At 34.5% G+C, this 23,451-nt stretch overlaps 1 protein-coding gene across 1 annotated transcript; it reads left to right on the forward strand.

Annotated features, from left to right (window-relative positions):
• Positions 1-258: 258 nt before the first annotated feature.
• LOC149774449 (EF-hand domain-containing protein D2-like) lies at positions 259-18,836 on the forward strand. Its single transcript, XM_089945209.1, has 4 exons — positions 259-744; positions 5,064-5,211; positions 9,297-9,434; positions 11,418-18,836. The coding sequence occupies exons 1-4, from the start codon at positions 584-586 to the stop codon at positions 11,562-11,564; spliced, it is 594 nt and encodes a 197-aa protein (XP_089801335.1). The 5' UTR covers positions 259-583; the 3' UTR covers positions 11,565-18,836.
• Positions 18,837-23,451: the final 4,615 nt, after the last annotated feature.

The raw sequence follows: 23,451 nt of genomic DNA on the forward strand, positions 1-23,451 counted from the left end.
ATAATGACCACTGGCCAAGTGTGGATAATAGTCACTTGCTTTGTTTTAATATAGGTATCCAAAAATATGGACCTTTTTGACCTCACTTGTGTATTTCATTTTTTATGATTTTTTTTTTATACTTGGTCAATGATTGCGGCATTAAATTTGTCCATAAAACTGGCCCCTGCCCCCTAACATGATCCGAATAAATTCTAGTCTGGTTCCCTGATCTCTCTCCACAGAGAAGTCATGGAACCAGACAAAATAATTACCGGCTTTTTCAACACATGATAGAAAAAGAAGAAAAAAGTTGTTGGACTTGCAGCGGAAACGAACGGGGGCTTTCCCGAATGGTTGTATAAACCGTACTGTAATATGTAATGACGAGTCTCAAAGGAAGTGTGTATGCCACCTGCGTAGAAGTTTGCTTTTAGCACGACATCCCGGAAGCCGGAAATACAAAACACAAATAGTCTGATCATCTGCTAATGTGACTTTTTACTAGGATTAGGAAACTGCCAAAGCGAAGTTTAAAGCAAGGAGCTGTGACGTGTTTTATGAAGATTGCTGATACGTTAACTGTACAGTCAGAGATACAAGTATGGCCACTGACGAGTTGGCGAAAAAGTTGGAAAGGCGAGAAAAAATTAACGAGGGCGTCGAGGAAGGAACTTTGAAAAGCACTCAAGTTTTCAACCCTTACACAGAGTTTAAGGAATTCTCGCGCAAACAGATCCAAGATTTTAAGAAAACGTTTGATAAGTAAGTAGAGCGTCTGTCATAGCATAAACTGATAAAGCAGCCTTAACTTGGACTATTGAAAGAGAGGAAAGACAGTTATCTAAGTTGGTGTTAAAACCGTTGAATTAATTATTTTTTCTCCATATTCTCGCATGTTTCACCATTCTGTCGCTAATATAATCTTTGATAACATCACTTTGATTTATTTGAACCATTTTCCATTAATATACAATGCCCCTTCATTTTTTTAAAGTGAGGTTTTGTCGAAAAAAGCAAATCTAATTTGCCTGAGAAAATTTGATCGCGCTGATAAAATGCGGAAAATTTATTTTCAGTATGTTAACATACATGCCATAACATGACTCTTTCAGATTAAAATAAGATCTACACTGCCGTACGTGAAGTGGACATCTATTTTCTATCAGATTGTAACACAGTTTCATATTTCCAAACCTCTCCTGACACGGCCGTGTTTCGAAAAACACAATTTTCAGTAGTGTTCGAAAATAGTTTGAAAGTGATTTAGGACCCAATTAACTATCATCAAGCCCAGCAAAACTAAATTTCAGAATTCCCAGTTGAAAGAGTTTTACTTTGTGAAGCATGCCAGTGAGTTGGGGGTGGGGGCATTTAATTCTCGAACATAATGCAAACAATATATCGACATCATTCCTGTATGTATGATGTCTGTCAAAATAGGAGTACCACCTGTGTGTAATATATTTGTCATGCTGAATTGGACATTCAGAGTAATTCTCTTTATTATTATTCATTATCTTAATCTTGTTAAAATAGTATTTATCGACCCATGTTGGTCAGAATGATTTTGGTCATGAAATTGGATGAATTACAATAATAAGCACACACTTGTGTTTGTACAGTTGATTTGTGTTGATAAAGCATTATGACTTGTACTGGACAGAGGCATTTATTAATGCTTTATTACCTGTAAAAATGAAATGGTCCATCCAAAATGTGATGTGTATTTATCTTTCTTTAAACACAGTCATATCTCATGATCAGACTGTATCAGTTCTGACAGTGCTAACATTATTGCCCTCAAGAACAACTTGGTTCTGACTAGAATCTCCAAGGACGTTTGAACACCAGTACCATTCAGTCTGTAGTGAGTGTATTAATCAACACTAATGACATTTGCATTACCATCAAACCCCATTTTGAACCCTATTGTATTTCTTTTATAAGTGTAGTAACTGCAACATTGTATGACAAATTGTAGTATTAAAAAGGCAGAAATTTTGGGCATATGGAAATGGGAGTTGGAACTTCTTGTGGAATTTGAGAATTTTTTTTTAAGTCACTGGGCCTGTGTCTAAAACTTGTTTCCTTTGAGCACTAGTACTTAGACATGCAGCTTCAAGAGTCCCAGTAAAGGGGTATGTAGTACTGGATCTTCAGTAAATGTGTAAAGGGGGCTATGTATGTACTTTATTCAATAAGAAAATTCCAAGCATGGATTAGGATCAATTTTATACAAGAAAATCTGTAACAGAAACAGCTAGGAGTTGCACTGAGAGAGTGTGACCATATTAGTTTTAATATATTCAGAAGCTTTAAACTAATAAATTCTATTACAGTAAAACCTGTCTTGAAAAGATCACTGGCATGTAAGACTAGCTGTCTTGAGAGACCATATTTTCAGTGTTCATATTTGTTGATTATATGGTGTTATGACCTGTTACAAGAGACTACCCGTCTTGCGAGACCATATCTTTTTGGCAGAAGGGGCAGTCTTTCAAGAGGGGTTCTTCTGTATTTGGAATTACCTTTACTTGCGGATTGCAGGTCTAATCAGGGAGAGTCAACATAACCAAATGAACCTTTATATCTTTTTAAAATTAAAAATATACCGATGTATACCTGAAATCTTTATCAATATGCCATAATAATAACTATACACTTGCATGTAAAACTAGCTTATTGATTAACAATACTTCAAATTAACTATAAGAAGTACAAAGAACAATGAGCACTGGACAGGAAGTTAAATATCTACCAGTATACAATTGTAACCCATTCTTTGAATCAACAAATTAAGCAGTATGTATGTATGTATGTATTATTATTATTATTATTGCAGAAGGTGGTGTCAGTTTTGAAAAGAAAGTTAACACTTTGGAGTCAAGAATTTTTATAAAGTGTACAATTTTGAAGAAAGAAAATATTGTAAAGATTTATTTATTAAATTATATTTATGCTGATGGAACAAAACAATGTAGCAGTCATACTGTTAGTGCATAGTGGGTAGCTTTGGATAGTAATTGTGTAGATCAGTTTTGTAAATCAGGATACATTTGGGAATACTGGAATATACTTCACTCCGTGTGTGTGTATTTGAATAAAGTTTCCATTTGGTCTAATCCCTCTTATCTCGGTCTTTATGATCACTTCCTGCTCAGGGTTTCCACTAATTTCCTGAAACAGGATGTTCAGTGGTATTGTTTCAAATTTCTTTTATGAGAGCATTTTGAAGCACTTTTGTATTTGTGATAGCCACAGAGAGATATCACAAGTTTTACTTGTTCATGCCAAGAAGTGAAGTTTATATTGGGCATGTGCAGAAATTTAATCTTGAGATGATCATGTAATGGGAGAGAGAGATACACAAGCATCTAAGTACATGGTACATTTCCGTGGTATAGATTCATTACCATGGTATGTATGCATATGAATCCTATATGATCACATTAGATGTGAGTAATGTAAAAACAACATCTGTCAGATCCTAATTGCTGATAATTGTCACCTAATGATGTAGTCATCCATCTTCCAGGAGCATAAAATATTTATTATATGGCAAGTGGCATAAAATATTTACTACATGGTAGGTGGCATACAGAATTTACTACATGACCAGTGCAGTACTTTACCTTCTAATCTGTTCTGAATTCTTATTTATTTCAAAGAACTTGGCTGGGTGACTTCTTTTCTGCCTTATCCAGTGACGACAGCCTTTGCAATTATACAGATGGAATGGGTGATATTTTAAAAAAATTCACTGGTGTTATATAAGCACCTGAGACATGCATTACCAAAATAGATTTCACAAAATTATTATATTAAAAAAAAATAAAAACAACTAATTTAACACTGAGGATATTTTTCTTGCTATGATGCTGGTACAAGAATTTGGACCACTTCATCTATAGCTGTGGAACAAATAATTAAAAGATTGTGTTCAGAATTTGCTATATCCAAATGTTTTTCTTTAGCCACAATTTGAGTATGGGGAGAATTCATTGTTTAAATTTGCCTGGGGAGAGTTCACCATCAATTCACCATGCTGTAAAGTTGCTCAAATTCATTAAGCCATGATATTGTAAACCGATTGATAGAACAAGAACTTATAGGTTTGTGTGTGTGTGTGTGTGTGTATATATATATATATATATATATATATATATATATATATATATATATATATATATATACCGCTTAATTAACATCAAGGGAATCATACGGTACAGGTGTTAGCCATTGCACTTGAGTCACCATACTAAGCACACAAAAAATCTGACAGCATTAGCTGTTTCACTTGAGTAACCAAACTTAATATTCACTTTTATGGTATGTTTACTATTAAGCCTGAGGACTGAGTAAGTAATCATGATAAGGTTTATTGATGTGTGATTAATCATTGTAATATACCAATTATGAGGAAAACAAGTTGCACCTTTTGGTGCACATTTATTGGAACCATCCACCTGTTCACTTGAGTGTACATGCAAAATTTTGGGATGTTACTGGGATATCAGTCCTCACAAATTGAGGCATCCCACATGGAAATTTTGGTGCATTTAATGCTGGTGTGTGTGTGTAATTTGGTTTTTTAATGTAGCTTTAACAATTTTTCAGTCATATCGCTATGGTGTCTGCAGTGTGGCTGTTTATAGTGATGTCTAGCCCTGGGGCATCATGCCGCAGACATGTAGCATGATGTCCCACCCATTCACATTATACTGACACCAGGCCAACCAGTCCTAACACTAACCTCCAAATCAGACACACATTCTCTATGAATTGAAATTTGTTTTTCTTTGTTCAGTGTCAATATTGAGACATGCTTGGTCCATCCACTTTTTCATGTTGGTCCATGAACCTTTCCTGGTGGAGTTTAAAGTGACTTGTTGTTTTCCTTCAGTTTGCATTGCTTGTATAAGAATACCATTGGTCCATCCAAAGGACCCACTGGTTTACCGAGCTACATAAAGAGATCTCAGAATGTGGCTTGCTATCACTGATACCATTGTGGGGGGGGGGTGAACACAAATGAAATCTTCGAACAGTGCATTCATACTGTCTTCTTTATGTTAATACAGATATGACACAGGCAAAGATCAGTTTATAGACTTCAATGAACTGAAACTGATGATGGAAAAGCTTGGAGCCCCACAGACCCATTTGTCACTGAAAGAGATGATACGTGAAGTGGATGAAGATTTTGACAACAAGATTAGTTTCAGAGAGGTATTTCATTTGTCGAAGCTATCATTCTTCCATATAATCAGTGGTTAGCAGACATGATTTGTGTCTCAAATGTCAGCTGTTCAGTCCTTTAATTTATCGTTGAGTCAGTAGCATCATTTCTTTATAGACAGTGGGTCCCATACATTACTTGTGCAAAGCTATGCATTAGGTTCTGTTCTGTAGGTATTATATAATTCTGAGACAGGAACCAATTTATGGTGAAGTTGTTTTGCATTGGCAACATGCACAGTGGAGAGAATGTTGGCATACCTCTATGTTACTTTCATGTACTGTGGCTGAAAATACTTGTGGAAATTATACATGTTGTAAGCACGCAGTTATACAAAATGGCTGCTCACTTTGTGCCTGAACTACACCAAAGTACTTTTACTTTAGCAGTTATTAATGTACCTGGGGGGAAAAAACGTTGCCAATGTAGAAAATGTCCTCATCTGAAATTATAAAATAACTGGAGTAAAAAAGAAGTTATCTGCTCATGTTTTATAATTTACCTTTGAAATCCAGGAAGTGAAAATGACCAAGCAGAGCTAGCAGTCTTTTGAAAGATGCACATCTGATATTTGGCCACGTTTTATACTCTATAACCCAAATTACCCCCATAATCATTCACCAAAACAAAGGAAATTAAAAGTTCTTTTAACAATACGTAAAAGATGTACAAGATCTGATTAAATAACTATGATAACCAGAGTAAAACTAACTGGGGAGTTATTTATCTTTAAAAATCAAACTGTATGCAAAGTAAAAGACTGTAGATCAGAACTTTGAAACAAACACGAGCATTGTACAATTACTTTTCTCTTTTTTGTGTCATTCTGTGTGATTTTCCCAAGGAAATGGTACATTAACGTTGATGTTATATATGAAAAATGGCTAATTATCCTGTTTGTAGTTATATAATATACCTTGTGACAGTACATGTATTGTGTGTAAAATGGCCTTAATGGGGAAAATTAAAAATCTTAGAAAACCGATATAAAATAAACTTAAATATAAAATGGTTGGATTATATGAAAGTAAAATATACCAAAACATGTTTCTTTTCATTCATTATTAATAATATTAAGGAAAAAATTATGGTAGATGTGCATTTTTCACTATACCAGTGTTCTCAGTAACGGTAGATTTCAAAACTAAAGAGTAAGTTGACCCTTGACTCCAAAATATCAAGAGCCCAAATGAAAATTTTAAGAGTTAAAACTGAAATCTTATGAGTCAATTCTTTTTAACAATCATGAGCTAACGACTATGATTCCTCATTATTGGTGGAAACAAATAAATGAGGCTTTAGATTTCTTGTCTCATGCTGATTAATGAAAAATTCTTGTACAATATTTTGTAAGAAACATACAATCTGATTTTGTGAAAGTGTTTCATTCTCTAACTCTGTTATTTTGTGTATATTTGGTTTATGAAAAAGACAAATGATTGTTATATACTTGATTATATTTGCATCACTGACCGGTCATTTCTGAGACTGAGACAGAAACGAAAATATACTTCTTTGTGCCATTGTGATTTTAAAGTTCAATTTGTTATGTCCATTCAGTTATTTTCTGAATGATCCATTAATTAAAATGCTTAAAGTTTTGAACAGTTTGCTGATTGAAGCAAATTAATTGCCGATAAAACACAATCCCATGCTGAAAACTGGCTTTATGAGAAACCATATATTCCCAGTTTGTCCAACTGATTATAATTTAAAGTGCAATCAAACAAATGCCGATATTTGTATCAGAAATGAATCCAGTGAAGTCATAAATGATTCAGAACTTTTAAATGTTCTTCCAAATGAAGCAAATTAATTGCCAATAAAAAAGTTAAAGTTGGTCTGGCTGCCGCATGTTCCAGTTTTGACCAATTGATTATTATTTGATATGCAGTCATAATTAGAAGTGGACCTAAAAAAACGTGAAATTTCGTTTTGACCGTAGAAAACTAAAAAAAACATGAAAGAAACCTAAATGAATAATATAAACCTAAACATTTGAAAATAATGGTGAACGTCTCTACCCTGACCCCACAAAAGTGCTTTTTTGCATATGGTTTTTGCTGGGTTCACCTAGCAGTATAGAAAATGCATGACCTATGCAAATTAAAGACATCCAGCCATTGTAATTATTTTTTAATTTTCATGTTTTCTTTATTTTCATTATATTTAGGAGCTAGCTAAAAATGTTATTCTCACCATGTAGATAATCTTTTAACTTTTGTGTTTTAAACCTCAAAAATATTTTAAAACTTTGGAGAAAAAAACTAAAAATAACCTACAGTTTGAAAATTCAGTTTCACTTCTAACCCTGAATGCTAATATTCGATTGCAAGGCAATCCATTCATGTCATAATTGGTTCTTCTTCCTCTATCATTCATGTCATAATTGGTTCTTCTTTCTCTATCATTAACTTTAAACATAATCTCAAAACAACCCAGTCTGATTCAGTTGCACCTAAGCATGGAATCAGTGACCTGTGGGGCCATCCATTTAGTATGTACGCAAAAATCTGGCACAGCTTGACCCCTTACCCCTCCCTGTACACATGCCTACTTTTTCACACACACCCACCTGCGTACATACGCTTGATGCACCCCCTCCCCTGAATTCTATAGAACGGCCTATATTTAATCCACCCAGAAACAATCAAGGATTAATAATATTAACATGTTTAATACAACAGATAGTCCACCGACATTGAATGCCTGGTTGCATCAAAGGAATAAGCTGTGTAGCTTTAAAAAGTTTGTCTAGTGTCCACTAAAATTCAAATGCCTACTGAACCCAGTTGAACAGGTTACGTATTAGACAAATTATTATCGAGGTTTCACACACACACCACCACCACCACCCCACCCCCCGTTTCCTATGCATACATACATTATCAATAGACCCCTGCCCCCATATACAAGTGTATGCATTTGGTTAATCCCCTCTCCATGCGTACGTACTAATTGAATGGTCCCTGTTCACTTCACCCAGTGGTGAGATGTTATTGTCTGCCATGATGTAAAGTGTTCTTGAGCAGATGTCAGTCACTGTCTATTACAGTAAATTTGTTATGGGCAGTGCATGCTCAGTAGGAAACTGAGCCAGAGGCCAGTCAAGGGTAATTAAGATTGCTGCTATGGCCCATATCTATGTGAATTAACAAAATGCACCCGTTAGAATTTCTGTGCATTAAATATGGGTATGCATTTATTGAGAAGCCCCGCTGTACAATAATAAAAGAATTAGCAACTTGTTTACCCATGGCTTGTGACCTTCACGAACCTGATCTGTTCCAAAATAGTTTAGAAAATCTTTATTTGTGTTGAAGAGTTTCAAAAATTGGGGATAGAATTATTAGTTTCTGCAGGATCAAAGTGAATTTCCAGCCTGTTCAGTTCTATTTTATCCCAAGTTTACATTTTGATGTGCTAGCCTTGTTGCATTTTCTGGCTAAGCAGAAAGTCACAGTGTCATAATATTATTTGTCACATTGTTTGTACACTGTTTACAGTGTATTACTTTATAGTCTAGCTTCTCCAGTAATCATCCTTTCACACAAATGGAATCAACATGCATGAGGTGGAAACATTGTAAACAGTGTTATCAGAATCCATGGATATGCACATCAAGTACTGAAAGCGAGCAAACGTTGTGATATCATGCTAAAATTTCCATTGGAGATCAAATGCTAAAAATAATTTTGCCTGTGTAAAATGTTTTGTTGATTTGGAAATATTAAATCATTACCAAGGACTTGCAAAACTAGCTAAAAATTATTCAATGAGTTTCATAAATTAAATGTTAAATCATTACGAAATCTAGCAAAAGTTGGAAATTATTCAATGAGATTTTTAAGTTAAATATCAAATCATTACCAAGAGCTTGCAAAATGTTGAAATTATTCAACTATTTTCATAAATTCAGTATTAAATCATTACAATTTGAGATCCTCTATTTACAGGCAAGACAGTGTACTGCCATGTGTAAATTCTGTGTCGCAGAACATGCCAAAATTATCTCTTCCCCAGATACTATCGTCATGTTGATGCAATTGGTTTTTTTTTGTTTTTTTTCTCAAAGTTTTTGCTCATTTTCCGGAAAGCTGCAGCTGGGGAACTTAGTCAAAACTGTGGACTGTATGAATTATACCAGAATGTAACAGAGATTGATGTTGACAAGGAAGGTGTCGCAGGAGCCAAGAATTTCTTCCAGGCCAAGGTAAGAAGGGTTTGCTGCCATAACAGGCATGTGCCAATCACTAAAATTCTCTTCCGAAAGAGTAACAGTCCATAACATAATAATTAAACAGATCCAGAATCATTCCAGTGCCACTTTGAATTGAAAAGAGATGAATGAATGTGGAATGAAAAATAGATGGTATATATAAAAAGCAACAAAGGATGACCCAATTATGATAAGGGGTGAATGATAAGCTGTGAATGATGAACCAGGTACATTTTGTTTGACTTACTTCTTGGTGTTGTCTCAAGGAAGTTTTCAAATGCATTTTTAAAGGCAAGTAACTGTAAAATACATTTTTTTTCGACGTTGGTTGTAATGACTGTGCAGATTTCTTTGGTGTACAAAGAATGAAGCAATTCATGCATAGGTGTACATTTGCACTTTTTTGACTGCTTCGGTGGCCTAAGAGGTAAGAGTGTCCACCTTGGATGCAGGACGTCGCTGGTGCAAATCCCTGCCAAGTCAAACCAAAGACTTATAAAAAATGGTACTAGCAGCTGCCTCGCTTGTTGCACAGCATTAAGATGTTAGTATTAGGACTGGTTGGGCTGGTGTCAGGATAATATGACTGGGTGGGACATCATGCTACATGTCTGTGGCATGATGCCTGAGTGCCAGACATCACTGTAAATTGCGACAATGCAGACATCTTAGTGATATAGCTGAAAATTGTTTAAAACTATGTTAAAAATCTAAATCACACACACACTTTCTGTCTCACTTTTGTGAGTCATCAATGCTGTCATTTTAGTGGCAGTGATGTTGGTGTTAAAATATCTCCTAGTTAGATATTTATTTAGATTAGACAATGGGTTCTGTAAAAAAATTTGTGTATCAGATATTTTCATTGTATGTCTTTGTGCTCAATGGACAGTTTTATTGCCCAAATTTGACACAGCATCAATCTGGTTAATATGAAAATTTGTACAAAGTAAAATGCACCAGTAAGGTCAAAAAGGTCAACATTTATTGATAGCAATAATGAAACAAAACATGAGAATATCATTTATTTGACCTGACAAATTATTGGAAGTTACTAACAAAAAGAAGTTTAAGAAATTAATACATGTATTTTTCATGTCCAAAGGTGATTTTTGATACAAAGTGATGCTTATGGTGCAATTGCAAGCCCTTTACCACTGTGATAATTTTGATGGAAAGAAACTGTACAGTGTGACCCTGCCATAACGTGCCCCACGATAATGCAAATTTGGATATAACACAGTCATGGCGTGGCTCCCAAAATTTTGTATATTCATTCACACATGAAAAAATATTTTTTGTTCAAAGTAAATGAAATAGTATATAAAAAATGTATTATCATTTTACGTATGAATTCAAATATAATACAATTGTGGCATGGTTCCTGAAATTTTAAATACATGTATGTATATTTTTCTCGTACGGGAAAAAATATTTTTTAAGTATGAGAAATAGAGTGTAAAACATTTATTATCATTTTGGGGAAGAGTTCGCGTATGAATTTTAATATAATTTTATTGTGGCGTAGCTTCTGAAATTTAAAAATTTCACCAGGTTCTTGAAGTGTTATGCCAAAATAAACATCGGAAATGTTACTTATTACTGATCCATGAGTAAAGCCAGTAAGTCGTCTTTGTGATTGTCTTCAGTTAAATCTGAATACAATCGTTGCTCAAACAATAGCCAATATGTGTTTCTTCTTTAACTGCATACACAATCAAACAACAGACAATGCAGTGGTTGATCAACGAATCTCACAATTTAATAAACATCAAGAAACAAAAGCCACCAACATGTTTGCTAGGCTCGGTGGTGTTATTAGATGCAATCATTTGACCAATAAATAATGTAATAACTGAAAAAGTCACATCATGGACATGACTTGAAAAATTTGACACGCCCAACTTACCAAATTGTCCACTGCTAGTTTCAGAGTTATTTTGTAATTTTTAAAAATAGAGTTGTCTCCCGTTTCAGATTGAACAGCAGACCATAAGTAAAAAGTTTGAGGAGGAAATAAAGCAAGAGCAGGAGGAGAAAAAGAAGCAAGCAGAGGAAGCTAAACTGCGAAAAGCTGCTTTCAAAGAAAAGTCTGACTTTTTTCACAAAGCTGGGCAAACATAGAAATGGAATAGTGTCAAAGATTTAGATAATGTTTTTTTTTTTTTAAATCTCTTCTGTGTATTGTTTGTTGACAGTTTTTTATGTTGTTTGTTTTCTTCCTTTCTCATCCATTATTTGCACTTAAGTTAGAACCAAACCAAAAACTGATAATATGGCACAAGCATTTTTGTGCTGTATTGTCTATTTAATTTTTTTTGGTATACTTTTTAATTGAGGTCTCAGGTTTACAAATAATTATATGTTGAAAATGCAATGATCATTTTCTTATACACCAAAAATTTCTTTTAAAAAATTTAGTTATAATTTAATTAATTTTTATTAGTACCAAAGGTTATAAGACAGAATATTTTGAATTTTTAGGTATTGAGATTATATGAAAAATGATAGCATATCTAAAAAATGTGTACATGAGTCTGCTTTTTACTTACATTTATTGTACATGAAACAGTGAACAAAATAGATGAAGATCAACCATTACACAGAGCTTACATGACTCATATGACACTAGTGTTAAGGATTAGCATACGGTGTAGACACATATCAACCATTACATAGATCGTTTTTAGAAAAGCTCTGTCAGGTCTATATTAACTATTTGGTTGGCTGTTATCATGGCCTTTTCCAAGTACTTAGTATGCTAGTGTCCTTGGAAATTTCCAGCTGCACAATGAACCCCAAAATTTATTTTTCCAGTAGCTTTCCTTGGGTTGGTGGTTTTCCCGGATTATTCCTCCACCATTTATACAGACCATTATGTATAGCCTATCTTGCCCTGGGAAATGGCATTAACCCCCAAAACAACGACAGTAACAAAGGATTATTTCAATGGGAATAAATGTTAGTTTTGTCAAATCTTAAAAACATTTTAAAAGGCATCATATTATGTTGATGCAGAAATAACATAAATCAACATGATACGATCAATGCCTTAACAGGTGCAGTCCCCTTTTTTTTTACCTTGCCCAGAAATGTACTTTAAGCACACATTTCACAAAGTCTGCATGCCTCATTGAGGACAGAGCTAAGTCCAACCAGAACATCCCAATTTTCTTGAAGTTTGTCCCTCGTCATATTTGAAGTCTTATTACTACATAACTGAATGGATTAAATCAGGCCTCAAAAAAAGAATCCCACATGCTTTATTCAGTGCTACCATATTTAGAGAAGCAATACACCTCCAAAGTGGAGAACTGTAGAGGGAGCTAACTCTGTTATGTATATACACAAATTTGGGATATTGTTTATAATGTTGTTTTTGTATTTCATATAATGAGTTTCAACTTCACAAAATTTACTGAATATTATAATCAGTAAGATATTAATTTGAATACAGCATGCTGTATCCAGATGTCTTCCATAATGTAAGAAATCATCATTGTATATATTTGGATGGACATATCCTTATTTTAAGAGCAATATATTTATGTAAACCAGGGAAGAAAGTATATTCGGTGTAAAAATCTAAATTGCAATCCTTGCTGTTCCATTTATTTCAAGCTTATACACTCTTAAAACAGGAGATTCATAAAGTATGATTTTATGATCAGAACAGGGTAAGAAGTTACCTGCCCCAGTTCATGAACATCACATACAAGAAATTTTTTACTGGACTGACCTTAATAATTGTGTAATGCTTTCTTCATTTGCTAGCATGCCAGACTTGCAGTAAGCACATTGTAGATTTAAAACATCTGGACCAGGCAGGCAATTGGTGTGGTTTGTATCTAGTTGAAAAACTTGACTCATTTTCCTCAACACAAGTCTTTAATGTACTGATGTGCCACTACACACCAATTAGTAAACCAATCATATCTATATATTTAACACAACTTGAATTATACACTAATAAATAATTAGAAATACTTGCAGACCATTAAAATGCACTTGATTGAAATATTTTGCATTTTTCCATACATATTAATCAGCATCATTTATATAATATATATATATTATAATTTTAAAGTGAAAGTTGCTTTTTTTTCAAACAAATACTAATATAGCAAATTTTGTACACTATGCAGTAATTTAATATGTTTATTTATAATGAGCAATAACCAAACAAATTAATTATGTGTTAGAATTACATTTCCAGTAACTCCACACACTCTTTTATTGCCCTAGTTATTGACCCTTTAAATTGGATTTCTTCTTCGAATACATTACCCAATCATGATACCTAAGGTAGTAGTTGTTCTTCTAAGGTATTATGATTTGGTAAGTATTTTAGAAGAAACATGTTTTACTAGGAACAATTGGTTTCTTCTTCGAATACATTGCCCAGTCATAATACCTTAGGAGAACTTCTACTACCTAAGGTACTATGACTGGGTATGTATTTTTGAAGAAACATATTTTACTATGAAAAATTGGTTTCTTGATCCATGTCCTTTAAATATAACCGATTCAGCAAATCTTATGTTACATACCTAAATTCTCACATGATAAGGCCATCCCTCACTTTAAGAAATTTTTAGTAACTTAATATTTCAGAGAGTTTATAGGTATCAAAAGCATGCAAGACTGATTCATCTCTTATATTTTAGAAGACATTTTGCATTTTGCTCTTAATGATGCCTTGTGAAGTTAACTCAATCACTATTTCTAAATTGCTCTTGTGTCATGCTGCCTCTGTACTAAATGTTGTGTTCAATTGACAAGTTATGCTCAGAAACATAACAGCTACCTATTATTGGTGTGCCTGTGTAAAATGAAAAGTTCATCTACAGCAGTGCTTACAAACATTTTAGATTATTATTATGTTAATTGATATCTACGGTATGTACTCCAGTATAAATCAAATCCATGTATAAACAATATTGACCACGATCTGTCATGTATTGTGGATGCTTATCAGGTTCTTTGATGCTTGTTCAACTGATTGCTCCAAACAATTTATAGATATTTAAAGTTGCAAGTATACATCAAGTTGAACACATTTCTTTTCCTACATAACTCTGTTTAGTTTAGCTCGTCTGTGTTGTTTCATAAAAATGTAATGTTATAGTCTCAGGTGACTTTAAACCACTTCAGAGTTGCCTCTTCAACCTTATTGAAGGTCCCAGATTTCATTGCCGTATATTTCTGCCAGAACCTCATATAGCCATCTTTATTCGTTTCCTTGTCTTTCTGCCATATTGGTAGTGTGTTCACCAGAACATTGTACTACTTGGCGATCTCAGCTTTGCTTTTAATACCCTGTTCTGCTTTAAGGGTAGAATTGTATTTGTTTGCACTATATGTTGCGTTCCTCTTCAGCTTTGTACTGCTTCCATTTTCCATGGCGATTCAGATACAGTGTAGTAAGCAAGGTGACTTCCAATAGATTATTTTTAAAAAATACATGCATAGTCAAATGTAGCTTTGGAAGGGTTTATATGATTTTCAGACTTTCTTTTATTACACCTACTTTACATAAAATTACTGCCAACGATTGAATTAATATCAGGGTTATCAAAAGGCAGATCAGTTGTTGGATTAGTGACAAGCAGTAACCATTATTCACTTTTTGTTTAATCAGTACTCACGGTTTGGACCAACAGATGTTATGATTAAAAAAATCAGCCTTACCATTCATGCTAATTTTCACACTTTGGATAATGTGTTGTCTTTTCGATAGGATTAGAGGATTTCAGACCAAATATTTTCAATTAAGAGCGTGTACTTAAATAATCTATTTTCTGATAATAGAGGTCAAAAAGATATCAGCAAAGAGCAAGTTTAGCTGGGACTGGATGAATAGTTGGGCTAATATCAGGTATTTAGATAGTAGGAGTTTGAATAACTGAGAGTCTTCTATATATATCATTTCATATTATATAACTTATATCCATACTTTATAAATATATATGCATGTACAATGTAATATCAAATAACAATTACAGCTTAAGATGTATACCTGTATGTTATACATATATGTTATGGATCTGTTATCATTTTTTAGCAAGATATGGAAGTCAAGATCTGCAGTTTTAAAAACAAATATAATACTTAATCCAGTTTACTTATTTTTCTATAATTCATAGTTCAGATTGGAAATATTCCTCAGAATATATTGATAAAATTGGATTGGAAATATTCCTGTAGAATATGTTGATAGAGTTGGATTGGAAATCTTCCTGCAGAACGAAGTATTCATTTCATTGGATCATGCTGAGAAATGCAATATGGCTGATCATTTATACCCACGTGATGGAGTATCTGGAGTGACCATAGCTATACTCGTGACTAAATTAACCCCCACATCACCCCAAATTATAATTCAGCAGCAAAAGTAAATTTTCTTGGCATTCATTATACAGTATAGATGTGTCCGCTTTCATTTCTTGTATGGATGGTTTGAAGACATGTTAATAAATGAAAAGAAAATTTAAATGAGATTAAAAGCAAATTGCTTCTTTTTAAAATGCTATTAAGTTGTTTGATGCATAATACAAGAGAATATTTAATGGAACTCACATTTTGATCCTCAGTGTAAAATTTCATTCCACAAGGAAAAACATTTAATTCATTGTTTCATTTTTCTGTTTTGGATAGAATGAGTATCTGATTTTATTTTTAAATCACCAGTCCTAATAGAACTGAATCTGTATGGTTAAATTTGTTTTTTTCAAGTTTACCAATTTGTATCTTTTTTGTTATAAGATTAATGTCTTTCTTGTTTGAAGTTCCTTATATCAGGATTTTCTCACTCACAAGATGTGTTTCCATTTTTGGAAGATCTGGTCTTTTTGGGGGTCAGTATATCCCAAACAGATATTTTATCTCATTATTGGAGATTTGGGGTGGGGGGGTCACCATATTCCAGTCACAAGTTATTTTTTCATATTATTGGAGATTTGGAGGGGTGGGGTGGGCAGAGTATATCCCAGTCACTAGATTTTTTTCCCATTCTTGGAGATATGTTTTTTGGGGGGAGCAGGGCAGTCTATCACTAGCATTCATTAAGACCATTTTGTGGATACATTTTTAATCAAAATATATCCTGGTATGATACATTACAGCATGTAAAACCAGAAGATGAAACCAGGGGTAGGGTAAACATATTAACTTATCATCCTTTGAAAGCTCTTGTGTCTTGTATACTATTTTATGTGGTTTCTGTTAACAGATGTCCTTGTATATTGTACACCCAACTTCTCCAGGTCATCAAACATTTTACCACTGGATGGACTTATTTTTCTTCTCCTTTACTGCCAAGTAATAATCCCCTTTTATCCCAGTCATTTAGAAATGCAGCTTATCTTTTGCCACCAGTGCTAGTTAATTTTGCCTAATAATTGATTTACACAGTAAAGAAAACAAGGAAAAGTCACTTGTTATTTCCTGCTTATTCCTTTTTACTATGTTAGGTTTTGTTTGTTAATAATACTGGCTGTACTTATGAGTTTTCTGGTGGATTCATGATCCATGCTTTTGTCAAACCACCCTGCTATTTAAACTTTGAATTTTTTTTGTTTCCTTGTCTTCAAAAATAATTTTTTTAAATTACCTCCCCTTGTACTCAAATACACATATTAATTAAATTTACGCATTAGTGAAGTTGACTGCATATTTATAATTTATTAATATTTCTTAATTTTAATGAAGAATGATGCAAACCTAAAAATTGTGGTCCTGAAGACTAATGCATACATTTACTGGTCACATGTTAATCATGTGACTTGTTTTAGAAAATGAACACATGACTTTTTAGTGCTGACATGAGTAAGATATGTTTCAGTCCCATCTTTGCAATAAGTGAATTAAGGATGAAGTTTTACCAGTTTTCATCACTTTCTAGAACAAATATTTTGAATGCTTGTGTTATTTTGAAAATTGGCATTATTATTTTGCCAATTGTTTCATTAAGTGTTAGGGTTGCTCTTTTCTCCCCATAACATCAATCTGTGACAAGTCAGATCATCTTTATTCCTTGGATCAAGTGGTAGATATTTATGTACTGCTTTGGTTTCTTGTTAAATAAAGCTAAATTGAAATACTCACTTAATCCTTTACATCTGTCATATTTTTCTTAAGGAATATCATGGCTTGCAACATTCTAATGAACATCCTAGGATCACAACACTTCACTGAAAACACACTTTGTCAAAAGCCATTCTTCTCTTCTTCTTTTGTTGTTGTGTAAAACCTAATTGTTTAAACTGGTCTTATTCAAAATGCACCTTTTTATTCTAATTTATACCATTTTTATTAACCATGTTATTTTTTAGCATAGAACATCATGTCTTTTAGATAATGTGTTGCACAACCAATATGCTCATATACCATATATTTCAAACATTTTTTTGTGGTCTTTATCTTTTGTGCTACTGTTTAGTCCCATTTATAGCACTCATTTAAATTTGCAATTTTCATTTTGGGAATAAATATAAATAATTGTTTGAAATGAAAGTTTCTCCCTAACAAACAAGTCTGGCATGGCCAACCCACACACCAAATGCAGCTCATTCCTTCACATTGTGCTGCCCTCAGCAATGTAGGCAGTCCTCTTGAAAATATGCTTTTTAATTAATTTGCATAATTAATGATAATGAACTGTTCTTGATCATGAGGCCTGCAACCTCAAGCATTTGATCTGTTTTGGCCCCCAGGCAGAAAAGGTTGGATGCCCCTGACATAAGTCAATACCTTACTCGAACAACTCTAAATTCAAGGCACTTCAAAGTGAAATTGACATGCTGTATGCTACTTTCTGCATAAAAACTAAGTCTCATCAGAGGGAAAATGTAAAAACAGGTAGTTTGAAAACTATTCAAAGCTGTTTGTAGTGGATTTTTCTTGGAGATAGTAATATATAACTTCAATCATAATTTTGAAACAAATGTTTTATTCAATAAACATAGTGCCTGAATGGTCTCAGGAGCTCGCCTTGACAGATCACTGACAGCTCGCCTCTCTCTGCATGGGTTTGATTCTCGACCTCTGCCAGCATTGGTATGTGAAAAGACTTGCTATTAGCTTCCATGGGTCAGTGTTTCTTCCTGGGATTTTCCCAGGTTCTTTTTCACCCAAATATACTGGCCCTCATGTATCAGGTGCTTAAAAATGGTGTTAAACCCACAATAACAAAAACAAGAACAAACAGATGTGTTTTTTTATGGTAAATCCATTCAGTTAATTAGCATGCTAGTGTGTGAATGTATTCAAGTGTTATTCAACATTTCATGTTGTACAATATATAATACTTTATATCTTTGTAATTTTTCAGTCGTTTATATCCATTGTGTTATTGTTGATTTACAGATATATATGAAAATAAAGTGTTTTAATCAATTTTAGAATATTTCCTTTTTATGAAAAACATGCACCACAGCAACCAAGGTCAAAAGTCCCATGGGGCCCCAAGTGGCCAAGTGGTCTAAAGTGCTCACCATTACGGATCACTGCCATCTCACCTCTGTCTGCATTGGTTCAAGTCTCAGGCTCAGCCAATGTGGGTATGTGAGAAAGCTTGCCAGTAGCTTTTCGTGGGTCAATGGTTCTTTCCGGGGGTTTTTGCCAGGTTCTTCCTCCACCATTTATACTGGCTGCCATGTATAGCCTATCTTGTGCTGAAAAATGGCATTAAATCCTATAACAACAACAATAACAACAACAAAAGTCCTGTTACATCAATGCTGATGACCGGAAAATGTGTGTTGGTCAGAAAACCAAAGTAAATTGAAAAACTCAGTTCAGATTAAACTAAGGGACTGAGGCACTAATGGGCAAAAAGATTTTCCATGATTCCAAGATAGGACCATTTTCTTCCATTTTAACTGTCAGGTGTTAAATCAATCATGATATTCATTAGTGTTAACAAGATTTTCAAATTAGATGCAGTGGTACATATACTGGATGCCAGCTTGGCATCAGTTTCATACAAGAGAAAGTATACATCATCAGAAGTGTTTTTGTGAAAAGCCCATGTAATAATGATTATCCATTCAAGGGAAGTAGTGACAACAAAGAAGACATTCTTTGTGTTGGCCATTTAGGATCAACTAGGTGTTATAAAAAGCTTGTTGGTAATAACCCCTTGTTGACATAGCCATTGCTTTCCATGGGAGCACAGGTAATATATTTTCAAGAAGGAGTAGCAGTAATACGATGACTGCCATGGTGGCTATATTGGATGTCAGAGCAGCACCATTTTCATTGGAACACAGTGGACATGATAAGAAGCCTTCTGGTGAAAACCCCACGATATGACTTCCTGAACAAGTAGAGTTGTGACAATTTTTTTTAATGATGACTGCAATATTGCATGTCAGATTGGCACCATTTTTATTAAGGACCAACAAGAAGTAAGAAGTCTTTTAGGGAATATCCCATGTTTATGGTAAAATGACCGTCTATTCTGGAGGAGTAGCAATAACAAGATTTTAAAGATGGCAGCAGTGGTGGCCATATTGGACATCACATCAGCACCATTTTCATTGCAGACCAACTTGAAGTCTTTTACTGGAATCTCCAAGTTGATATGACAACATTGAGCAGTAGAAGTGGTAATGTTTTCAAGACGGTCAATGTGGTGGCCCTATCTGATGTCCAGAACAAGGTGATATACATTTAGGACCAACAAGATCATGGTGTGTGTGTCTGTGTGTGTGTGTGTGTGTAAAGTTTTAAGACAATCCTGCAAGTAGTTTAGGAGGATTATCTATAAAAAAAAAATAAAAAAGACTAAATAAAACAACAACAACAAAATTCTGCTAGCAAACAGATGGAGGATGGACTATCCCATAAGCTATTAAAGTCTATAACCAATAGAACTAACAATGTCAATACTGCAGAAACTTTTCAAAGGATCCAGTCGCTTCGAGTTTCCTGGATTTACCAAAGAGAATATTAAATTTATACAGAAAGGCAATCCCAGAAAATCAAGACAGTATTACTAACAATGACAGCATCAATTCACCAGTGAAGCAAATGAATGAACCTATGACTAATTTCCAACACTACAAATACTGAGAGCACATGAGCACGTGTACAAAATCACTACTTCACATGAAAAATAAAGTTACTTGTACTAAACTCCAATCAACTAATACCTTTTTAATTCAGGACAATGAATGTTTGGCTTGGATTTAAAATGAATATCTTGAAATGTGTGAAAACATAAACAATAGATCTAGCAACAGAATAATGTCACTGCAGCCATTCTTAGCTACAAACTCGCCAGCCGAATACTTCATAATTGTAGAAGACAATGCCACTAATGAAGATAATGAAATTCCAAGTAATGCCAGCCAAGCAAGTCCCCACTTATTTGCACCTTTACCTGTACAGGCAGGCACAAGAAACATCATGCCTAAATATAAATACCACTAACACATCCCTCTCTCCAAATCCATGTTGACCCAGATACACCTCATCAAAGTGTAGAAGACAATGACAAAAAATGAGATCAAGAGACTCCTTTCACACACAATGCAAGTCACAATTAACAGTGCCATGGAAAAGTATGTTCTAAATGACTTGATAGATGATATTTATGATGAGGGATGTCAGATCGGCACCATTTTTACTTAGCACCAATTGGACATCATAAGAAGACTTTTAGTGACCCCAATATTGATATGACCATTTAGGAGGAATAATGATAACAAGAGCTTCAAGATGCCTGCCATAGTGGACTTTAGATCAGCACCATTTTCAGTTAGGACCAACACGATATTTTAGGAAGTCTTTTACCGGAAACCACATGTTGATATGACCAATCATGTAGGAGGAGTAGTGATGGCCACCTGAGTGTGATGCGCAATCGGCATCATTTTCAGTTAGCATCAACAGACATCGTAAGTGAAAATCCATTCATTCAGGAGAAGTCCAGATCACAAGATTTTAGAGATGGATGCCACGGCGACCATATTGAGTTGAAACTGGCACCATTTTCTTTTGATACTAACTAGAAATCATGGCCTTTTAGCAAAACCCCATGTTGATAATACTTTCCATTCAGGATAAATAACAAGCACAAAATGTTTTGAATGGTAGCCATATTGGAAGTGAGATCGGAGTCCCGTTTTCATTAAAAGCCAAATAGACACCATAAGACGACTTTTAGTGAAAAGCCATGTTGATATTATCATCCATTCATGAGAAGTAGCGATTTAAATATTTTCAAGACGGATACAGTGGTGGACATATTAGACGTCAAAATGGCATCATTTTAACTTAGGTCAGAACATCAAAGTACATGTACATGTAAACTGAAAAGCTCTTGGCATGTCCTTGGTGGGAAGAAAAATAACGGTTGGTCAGGAAATCCAAGTAAATTGAAAATCTCTCATGTCTTGTCTGTAGTTCAGGCAGGACAGCCATTATAGCGCACATTTCCAAACAGAAACTCAAGAGTTTATTAAAAGATTAGCATCGTGTCACATAATGAAAGGACGGCAACGAGTCTTTTATTTCAATAGTATCAATTGTAACATCAATTTGACATTTTGAGTCATGAGCTGTGAATGCTCATGATTATTACTTTTATATGAATAATGTGATTCAACAAGCTTAGCTTCCATCCTATGTCATTAAGGTGATTCACCAGGCTCAGCTACCAAATCCTATGTCACTAAGGTGATTCACCAGGCTCAGCTACCAAATCATGTCACTAAGGTGATTCACCAGGCTCAGCTACCAAATCCTATGTCAATACGGTGATTCACCAGGCTCAGCTACCAAATCATATGTCAATACGGTGATTCACCAGGCTCAGCTTCCAGATCATATTTCAATACGGTAATTCAACAGGCTCAGCTAACAAATAATATGTCTGTGAATCAGGCTCGGCTACCAAATCATATGTCAATGCAGTGATTCACCAGGAGCAGCTACCAAATCATATGTCAATGGTGATTCACTAGGCTCAGCTAACAAATACTATGTCTGTGAATCAGGCTGGGCTACCAAATCCTACGTCAACACAGTGATTCACCAGGCTCAGCTAACAAATACTATGTCTGTGAATTCGGAAGAATTTTCACTTGAAAATGGAACACCGCAAGGCAGTGTAATAAGTCCCTTACTGTTTAACCTAATGGTAAACGACCTTGACCTCAATGCAGCCTCCGCAAAAATAAACTTGTCACAATTTGCAGATGATAGTGGCATATGGAGGAATGGAAATCCTGCCAATAACACAGTAGTTAAAGAAATCCAGCAGAGCCTAGACAACATAGGGAGATGGGCGGACAAATGGGGTTTCAAAATATCTCATGAAAAAACTGTGGCAATCATATTCACCCCCAAACGAAATAACAACCTAGTCTATCCAAATTTCTATATACAAAATCAATTAATCAAATACGTAACAGCAGTAAAATTCCTAGGAATGTTCTTTGACAACCACCTCACATGGAAACAGCACATTGAACAACTCACCCAGAATTGTAACAAAGATCTCAATTTACTCAGGAACATCACAGGGACTGACTGGGGATCCAACCAGAAAACCCTCCTCACGATATATAAAAGCCTAATTAGATCAAAACTGGATTACGGTTGCCAAGCATATAACTCGGCTAAGCAACCTGTACTACAAAAACTTGACACTATCCAGAGAAAAGCCTTACTATTATGCACAGGAACACTCCCCTTAACATCATTAGAAGAATTACAAACACTAACAGGAGAACTACCCTTAAAATTACGTAGGCAAGAACTGCTCCTCCGATACTCCATTCGATTAGATACCCACCCAGACAACCATCCCACCAAAATAGCTATAAATAAGTGTAAAGTGGTCTTCAAACCCAAAATCATACCCATCACACCAAGTGGCAAAGTAATCCTTGAACTAAGAGAAAAGATACCTCTACTAAAAAAACAGGTAACAAACAATACAGACCAGAACAAATCACCATGGTTACAAAAACCACCAAGGATTAACATTGAAGCTACCAAA

This window comes from Sinohyriopsis cumingii, unplaced genomic scaffold, assembly GCF_028554795.1.
Source record: "Sinohyriopsis cumingii isolate HCF-2022 unplaced genomic scaffold, ASM2855479v2 utg000229l, whole genome shotgun sequence".
NCBI classification, from domain to species: domain Eukaryota; kingdom Metazoa; phylum Mollusca; class Bivalvia; order Unionida; family Unionidae; genus Sinohyriopsis; species Sinohyriopsis cumingii.

Coding starts and splice junctions, on each gene's coding strand:
- LOC149774449 (XM_089945209.1), top strand. CDS start 584: ATGGCCACTGACGAGTTGGCGAAAAAGTTGGAAAGGCGAGAAAAAATT. Junction 745..5,063: donor TTTAAGAAAACGTTTGATAA/GTAAGTAGAGCG, acceptor ATGTTAATACAG/ATATGACACAGGCAAAGATC. Junction 9,435..11,417: donor AGAATTTCTTCCAGGCCAAG/GTAAGAAGGGTT, acceptor CTCCCGTTTCAG/ATTGAACAGCAGACCATAAG.